Source organism: Corylus avellana, chromosome ca1 (genome assembly GCF_901000735.1).
Source record: "Corylus avellana chromosome ca1, CavTom2PMs-1.0".
NCBI lineage: Eukaryota > Viridiplantae > Streptophyta > Magnoliopsida > Fagales > Betulaceae > Corylus > Corylus avellana.
In genome coordinates, this window is record NC_081541.1 from 9105343 (window position 1) to 9114458 (window position 9116).

The 9116-nt window shown below is 36.6% G+C and overlaps 1 protein-coding gene across 1 annotated transcript in view; it reads right to left on the minus strand.

The window, feature by feature from the left end:
* Positions 1 to 7483, minus strand: part of LOC132168057 (uncharacterized) — a 13522-nt gene extending 6039 nt beyond the window's left edge. Inside the window, exons 1-7 of the mRNA XM_059579127.1 lie at positions 7242 to 7483; positions 6902 to 7014; positions 6541 to 6637; positions 6283 to 6407; positions 5015 to 5570; positions 4687 to 4872; positions 3434 to 3727 (exon numbers count right to left, since the gene is read on the minus strand). Coding sequence (XP_059435110.1) covers positions 3434 to 3727; positions 4687 to 4872; positions 5015 to 5570; positions 6283 to 6407; positions 6541 to 6637; positions 6902 to 7014; positions 7242 to 7346 — 1476 coding nt within the window. The 5' untranslated portion in view covers positions 7347 to 7483. The remainder of the gene's footprint in view (positions 1 to 3433; positions 3728 to 4686; positions 4873 to 5014; positions 5571 to 6282; positions 6408 to 6540; positions 6638 to 6901; positions 7015 to 7241) is intronic.
* Positions 7484 to 9116: the final 1633 nt, after the last annotated feature.

The window sequence follows — 9116 nt, forward strand, 5'->3', positions numbered from 1 at the left end:
CGTCTACTTCCACCAAAATTCCTCCAACGATTTCTTCTTGGGTATCATCTTCAACTTCATTGTTTTCTTCAAAAGAATCGTCAATTTTTGTGACGTGATGAGTTGCACCTGTGGTGTAGGTTGCATCTGTGGTAGAGGAAGTTGCACTTGTGGTGGAGAAGGTTGCATTTGTGGTGGAGAAGGTTGCACTTGTGGTGGAGGAGGTTGTAACTGTGGTAGAGGAAGTTGCACTTGTGGTGGAGGAGACGGTAGCTGTTTCTCCATTGATGTAGTCGTTGGAATCAATGATGGTGGCTGCACATATGTTTTCTCTGATGGCAACTCCACTTCTTCAACCAACTTAACATCTTCCACAACTTCTTCACCATAATTAAAATTCTCTTCATAGGCGAAGGGCCTAGTTGGAGAGATATGAAGATGATTATGGACATGACGAAAGGGGCTTACGTCATCCTCACGGAATCGGTCAACATACGGATACCGAACGGGTTCCCTTCGGATCCAATAGTCATCTGGTGGTAGGAACCGGGCATTGAGTAACCGCTTCATCTTAGGCCAAGATGTCACGGGTCTTTTTCCTTCCCTGGATCGAGAGAGCTTCAACCATTCCCACCAAGCGGATGCTCTACCTTTGAGCTTATAAGCCACCAACTTCACCTTCTTTTCTTCCGGAATACACATGTACTCAAAGAATCTTTCTACCTCCATTATCCAGTCAAGGTAATCTTCAATGTGAAGATAACCATCGAATGAAGGGAGATCGTTATTTATCCGGTACTCCCGAGTGTCTCTATGATTCCAATGGGCACGCATCTGCCTGCGTTCAAACGACTCCCACAATTGGCGCACCTCCTGTTGCATCATCTGCGCTGTCTGCTTGAGCTCTTGGAATTCGGTTCTCCAAGGACCCTCTGATCGCTTGATGTATCGCTGGTAGTCGGATCTCGAAACAACATCCCTCTCACGAACGGCGTCGTTATAGAAGTTGTTGTTGTAGTATAAGTTGGCCATCGAATCCGGATAATGCCGGCTCGGATACCCCATGAATTTGGCTTTCGAAAGAGCCCCTCCCCTACAAGCGGCGTTGTTGGAGAAGTTTGTCACCGTTGCGCTGATTGGCCATGATCAGGATAAAGCCTGCTCTGATACCAACTGACGTAGCGGAAGACTAAGGTAACTAATCAAAGAGCAGCGTCTTTGATTCTGCAAGGAGAAGCGTCTTCGTCTTCTACCCAAAAGATAAAAACAAGCCCGCAGGCTAAAAGAAGGATAAAACTCCGCAGAGTATTTGAGAGAGAATTCTCTGATTTTATAATAATTCAATTGATTGAGTTTTACATAATAGGCAAGCCTATTTATAGAAGAGAAATACTTGTAGAGAAAGTAAACCTACTTCTAGTAGAGAAAGTAAATCTAATCCTAGTAGAGAAAGTAAATCTAATCCTAGTAGGAAAGTAAACATAATCCTATAGTAGTAGTAAACCTAATCCTAATAAGGAAAGGAAATAAAGTCCTAATAAAATAAAATAAAATCCTAATATAAAATTGACAATCAGCGAGAATCGTGGCAATCTTTCCTTTTGTACTTCCATTGTTTGAGAATAGCTAAAATTCTGATCAAGCGGCGCTGCTCCAATATTATTTTTGATATTTTCTTTATTTTCGTTTTTACCGAAAATAAAGATAAATATCGTCCTACATCACACTATCTCAGTTGTGGTTAGAGATCATAATGGCAAAGTGGTGGTTGGCAAGTTTTTCAAAATCATGGCTAATTCAGTGGTAGTGGCAGAGGCATGGGCAATGAGTGAAGCTGCTTTTCTACTATACTCTTTACATGCTAGGCCAGTCATCCTTGAAGAAGACTTGACATCTCATTTTCCATGGGAAATCTCAGGTACATCAAGGGGTGTAAACGAGCCGAGCTTGAGCGAGCTTCCCTTGTTCAAGCTTGGCTCGTTTAAATTTTACTCGAGCTCGAGCTCGAGTCGAGCTTAAGAGCGAGTCAAAAAAATCGAGCTCGAGCTAATAATAAGTCGAGCCGAGCCAGCTCGCGAGCTGGCTCTTATATTTAATATTTTTGTTTTAAAATTTTTTTTTAACTTCAAGTACTCTTAAACGGCTTAAGAAGTTAGTTTACATACGAGCATTTGTTTAGCCTGACTAGTCGAGTATGGAGCCTGAGTCAATACAGCAAGACATTTGGTTTCAAAGAGAAAGGATATGCATTCTTTTATAGATAAGCAAACTTGGAGATTGATGTTTTCTTAACAATGTGGGACAAGTTAACATGTTGCATTCAAACTGCATTGGGACAACGCCCCCTACAAAAAAATATTTTTTTAACGTTTCTCTCTCAATTCCCCTCACCAGTTACAACGGATCTTCCACCTAAACTCTCGTTTCCCACTCTCTCACTCTCACTCACCAGACAGGTAGTGATAGTGTTTGGGTCTGTTTGATTCTTCAATAATTTATGCCTTTCGCAATCTTCCTCAATAGTTTCTGCTTGATTCTTCTTCCTTTCGTTTGGATATGCTCTAATTAAATCGAGGTCTTTTTAATGATTGCTCTCTCTCTTTCTTTGATCACGAAGGGTCTAGAATTTTTCATTCTCTAATGGTTAAATATAAATGTAATTTTAAGGTTTTAATAATTATGAGATTTATAATTAATTATGTATTACTTAGTTTTTATATATATATATATACACACACTCGAGCTTATACGAGCTGTTCACGAGCTTAGCCGAGTCGAGCCGAGCTTGCTTCGTTTAATATTCGAGCTAGGATTTGTGTTCATGAAGTGCTTCATTTAATATTCGAGTCGAGCACGAGCCGAGCTTATGCGAACAGAGCCCGAGCTTGCTCGCGAGACGCTTCGCTCACTTAACAGCCCTGATCCCCATGACATCTCAGAATATCTCGGTTATCAAGTTTAGGAAGATCAATAGACTACCTAATGGAGCAACCCATTGGGTTGCTGCTGCATCAAAGAAAGGCTTATTGCCTATAAATTCAGTTTTCATCCATCCAAAAGGCCTAAAACAACTTCTCTCAAAGAATTGCCCTGCTTCAAGAGTCAGCTGAATGTTTCTTCTACGTATATTTTTGTTGTTTTTTTTATCTTTCGTACCTTATTTATTTATTTATTTGTTACTTTGGTTCCCTGAAACTAGAAATTATAAAAAAAAAAAAAAAAAAAAAAACATTAATGAAGACAAATAATATAGCACAAAAACCATGTACGTCCATGCACATAAACATAGATGTCTACAGAAGAAAGTAAAACCAAATAAGTAAATAAAAAATCAATGATAGATGCGCATAAAAGGCAGAGTAAGCTGAACCGCTTCATTTTTTTTTTTTCTCTCTTTTTATCTAAAGTATATTGAGCTAAAGTAAATAATACCAAAGTATAATTCATGCAACACCTTATCCGCTGGGAGTGTCTTCTCATCATCATCCATTTCATCAAGATTGTTGCTCAACAGCAATGTCATACAATTTCTTTCAAGATGGAGCTTGTCAATGAGGCCAGCCACAGGGTTTCCAGATTTCCTCTCCTCCTTCACCATACGAGCAAGGTCCTCCCAATTCATGCCCTTTGCAAGAGCTACACGCACAGCTAATATTGCAGCATCCACATCTTCCAAGTTGTATTCTATCAACTCCGCCATTTGAACACTACGATCAACTTCACTCCTTAGTGTATGCACACGATTTTCCTAGAGTAGGATATAGAAATAAAATGAACTCAAAAGGAAGCTCCAAAAAGAAAATTTCTTATTCGCATTAATGTATACTCTAAATTTTAAGTAATCATAATCCAAAAGATCACTGATATCTTGACTAGTTACATTTTTTTTTTCTTTGGATGGACACATAACAGTGCAAGGAAATAAAGGATTCAACTGTTGTTCATATCCAAACACGAAACCTCAAAGCTAGTCAGTTGTATAAAATGGCCAATGGCTGGCTACTTTATCAATTTGTCATATGACCATCATCACCCACAGGATCTTTTCAATTTTGTTCTGACTACAGGGCAACCACCCTACTGAAACGTATATTTATTTTCAGGTCAAATCCGGTGATGCTAGAAAAAAAAATGATCTTTTACACTTCGACTTTCATAGATATCTCGGCAGATATATAGATGAGCAAACAAAATAATGCAGAAAAGGACTCATCTCCCTTGCGCCCCCCAACTTCAAAAAGTGTTCCTAATCCCCCAGTCACCTTAAACCTTATTTATAATAAGGCATATTTTGCAGCAGAGGAGGCAAACTGAAGCCCCATAAAAGTAAACAAAAAAACTCTGCCTTGTACACTTAATTGAAATTGAAATCTCAGAGCAAGTTCAAGATGAAAATGGCACTAAAAGGAGGGACCGCAATGCAGAACTATTTAGTGAAGTAACGAAGGCCAGTGGACAGATATAGATGGCACATACGTACAATATGAATTAGGACACATGGTGTAATGAAACATGGGGGGGCAAGATGTAAATCTGAAAATTAATCTTCTATGGATGAATAAGTTCAGGAAGTCCACTCCCAATGCGCACCTCTCAGAAGAGAGACAGAGAGAGACAGAGAGTTCAGTTCAATTCTCCAGTCATATCAATGCCTTCAAAGTGTATGTACTCAGTCACTATACCTCAAATATGATAAAAGTAGCAAACCTGATCCAAGCGTATTTTATTCAGTTTCTGGATGGCAGAGTTCTCTTTTGCCTTTTGCTGGTGTTCTACCTTTTGACCCTCAATTTTGCTGTAGAACTCATCCAAAGCTGCATCAAATGTTTCAAACTTCACATACTCCTTAGTCTTGAACTGGTTCAGTAAAATGGGGCAGAAATCATTGTAAATCTGCAAAGGAATCGAAAGCAGCAACTCAATATTCAACGAAAATGCTTAGATATGATTGGCACTTTCTGATCATCAAACAAAATCTAATAAAACAACGGCACTCTAAACCATTGCATGTGAAGGAAGATGAACAGAGGACTACCAAAGTAACCTGCCCAGTATTTCCTGGTTCAGAAGTTTGCTTCTGCAATATGAATCCTTCAGGAACTTTGTCTCCAGAAATAATATCCTCTAGCCAGTCCTCAAACTTTGTAACAGCTTGGAGCAAAGCCTGAACTGTATGATCATCCCATTTGTTATCTTTAGGAACTTTTGTATTAGGAATTAGATCAGCATCGAGTATAATATGCTCAGCAAGTGCAGGTCCATAACCAAGTCCCTCCCCAAGGACAGTTTTCAACATGGCCTGTTTGGCATGAGTACCATCGCCGGTATTTTTACTTGACTCAGATGATTTCCCACCTTTACGGCCCTGCTTTTCTTTTGGTGCAGCAGACACATTAGTTCTAGCATCATTATTCTCAACAGGTTCTTTGTTACCAGGCTCCTTGGAAGAAGTAAGGGCTGCTTGTAAGGGCTGCTCCTTGGAAGAAGTAAGGGCTGCATGTAACTTTGCAGCAGTGGTTCGCTCAAAAACTCGACAAATTTCAGTAGGATAACGATGGCGTGACATGATTGCAACCCCTTTATCATCATCCCTGTTGTTGATGAGTTGTTATTATCTAACTAATATCTCAATTTAATGGGAAAATTGAGAGAAAAACAAAAGTAGATGTTTATTTGATTTTTACTACTAAACAAGAAAGTATAGTAGGAGGCTAGGAGCTACAAGAGATTATCCTGGCCATGTTTTTAGGAAAAAATGCCAACATCCAACAATAGTACAATCAATCAAGCAAAAAATCCTAGCAACAGGGTCCTATAAAGCACCAGTATAATTAAGGTGACTCAGCAGCCCCTAGGCAGTTGAGCCTCCCAACAAAAAAGAATGACAAAGCAATATCTAAAAAAACAAAGATAATTCTTTCAACACCTTTATAAATTTTCAAAATATGTGATAGATGCAAGTAAATAAGAACTGAATAAACAATCTTTGAGCAAATGGATGTTACTACTATTTTTCATTTGGGATAAACTTTTTTAATAAATAATTAAACAAAGAATGCTAAAACCTGAGCTTTTTTTTTTTTTTCTCTCTTCAAACATCAGCCAATCAGCACACCAGACTTCAAAAGAGTGTACATATCATACAATATAGATGGATCATGTAGCTGGTGAATTCTGAGGTAAGGCATACAGCTTTTTCATATTATTGATAAATTACACATGCACTAAGTCACTCTTCAACTCATGACCTCACCCTCTACAGAAAGTCATTACCATAAATAGAATACGAAAGTGAATCACAACCTGTGGGACCGAAGAAGGGTCATGACCATAAAATCAGAATCTGTTAGTAGAATGTTTCCATGAGCATACAGCTCCAATATAACATAGCTTGCATTTGCACCCAATCCAAATTGAAAGAGAATAATCTGTAACAAGGCCAGGGACAAAAATGAATAATATGTAACAAGCTAAACCAAATCAAGGAACAAGGAAAAAAATAAATTAAGAGTCTAAAGCACTCTGAAGCATGAACAAAGATCCAGAACGTTATACTTATACCCGATCATATCCAAGTTGCCGTACATCCTCAAGCCTTCTGGTGCGTATATGCTTCCTTAATTTGAGAGTAAACCCCGAGGGCGTATTACTTTTGTCCCTATTGATGGTGAAGAACAAAAAAACATTTTAATTGTTTATTTTTCTTTTTTTCCCTTCTACTTTGCCAGATTACCTAAAGCAAGTATGAAAACAGAAAGCATATATAAACATTTGTAGGAATTTCACAACACCCACTTGTTATCTCCAAGAAAAATAAATAAAATTCCCTTTTCTTAACTCTTTTTTGGTTTTCTCAGCAACCAAACGCATGGCAGTAACAATGTAGGCAAACCTTATAATGCCGTTATCAATGAAGTCTCACCTAACATATGCGGTGGTGTGCAATCTAGCACCACTTTCCATCAACAAAAGGACTTTCTCGCTCTCGCCGGACTCCGTGACTCCACTACTATTCATCAACTTGAACACATATGTCTGCAAATAATTCACACATCACAACACTCAATTGTATATCCTCCTTGCAGGAAAATTCAATTAATTCCAACAAATAAAAGTGAATTTAAAAAAAAAAAAAAAAAAAAAAATTGTAGATATATGCGTTTATATATAACAATTGCTTGTTTTGCTGGTTCAAAGCTCGTAGTTACAAGCGAGTTGGTATATGTTGGAATTAGGGTTTAGGAAAATAGAAAGGAACAGACCTTGGGAGAAAGATCATAAACATTGGAGCAACGCATGCCGATTAGCCTACGCAAGCACTTCACCTCTGCGGCCACATCGGCCGTGTTCATGCGCACCTTCACCATTTTCTTCTTCTTCTTCTTCTTCGATATCTGGTTTGTTCGTGAATTGCGAGCTTCAATGAAAACAGAGTTGGCTTGAGTTTCAGGCGCGCGAGCTCCGCCCACTACACGCTAAAAGTTCAATCGGTACTGCTTTGTATTTGCCTATTTGAGGCTTCAGGGGTCAAAAATAATTAACTAAAAATATCTTCTCTTCTTTGTATCTTTTATATTTCATCTTACAAATTTCAATGCTTCATTAATTCATTCACTAAGGAAAAAGTTTAAAGATGATGAAAAATAAAATGAATTCTATCATGAAATTTATAGGATGAGATGAAAAAAATATTAATTATTTATAATGGTTTAGAAAAGGGTTTTCTATGTTTTTTGTTTTTTGTTTTATTTATATGTTGGGTATATTTTAAAAGATTTAAATATATAGTATAACATAACACCAATTAGATACATAAATAAAGCAAAATTTTAACTGTAACATATATCTTAATCCCTTTGTTTATAAGTTTAAATTTGAATAGTATGTTTTGTATTTTGAATTATTAATTAATAATTTAAAGAAATGTAATTTTGATCTTATATATATTAGAAAGGAAAATGTTTGGCGTTCTTCTAGTATTCTCCTGGTGTCTTTCTAACTGTGATGTGACTTTTAAAATTATCGTTGAATTTGAGATTATCATTATTGACTTTTAATTTATTGGTGATTTTAAAAGTCACATCACAGTTAGGAGGACATCAGCAGAACACTAGAAGAGCACCTAAAATTTCCTATTAAAAAGAAGTATACATGTACCCTCTCAAATTAATATCTAATTTGTAATATCTTCTCAAACTAAAGATTACATCAATTTCTCTCTAAATTACCAAATTCATGTGAATCACACACAAATTCATTAGTGGATCCATCCATTTATTATGGAGATAGTTGATCAAAAATGAATAAATTATATCATTTCTCTTTTTTTTTCTTTTTTAATAATATGTCCTTCTTACATTTATTTTTTTTAATAGGAAAAAAAAAAAGCTCTTATTGAATTGAAAAAAATCCTAAATTGATATATCCATTTTTTTTTTAAAAAAAAAAAAAAATCCTTAAAGGGGTGTTGATATGGACTAGCATTAGTTCAATTTGAGCTGATGTAGATCTGTGTTAGTCTATATATTTACCCAGCTAATCCAACATGGGTCAATAAGTCGATTTGGGCCACTTGGTTGGGTTGACCCAGTTCTGTTTTCATTTTCAAAATGGGCTGACTAGTCAGTAGATCGGTGCAGGAGTGAAATTATACTATTTTAACCATAAATATCTTGCATTTTGTATGGTCAACGTGTTGCTCAAAGAATTAAAAAAAGACCATTAGTACTTATTGTATGCAGTGAAAAAAAGAAATTAATGTGCACGTAATAATTGCAGGTGAGAATTATCGCACGTACCACACGATTTTGAACCCTACACATTGAAATAATAATCCAGGATTAATTATTAAATAATTGAATATTAATAATAAAATACTGAATTATCAATTTGAATCATAATTACTCATTTGTGGCATGCCGCGAGCAATCGTGAGTCGTGACACCCCCCACCACGCCCTTGCTTTATTAGTGCGCAACTAATCCATAAAACCCCAGGAAAAATGGCCTATATATATTTGCACCTTAATTAATTTGCATTGCAAACAAACACATCTTCTAGCGGAAAAAAGGCAGCTGGTATATATATATATATATATGATCTACTACTACTGCTAATTAATTAAGTTTATGATATAA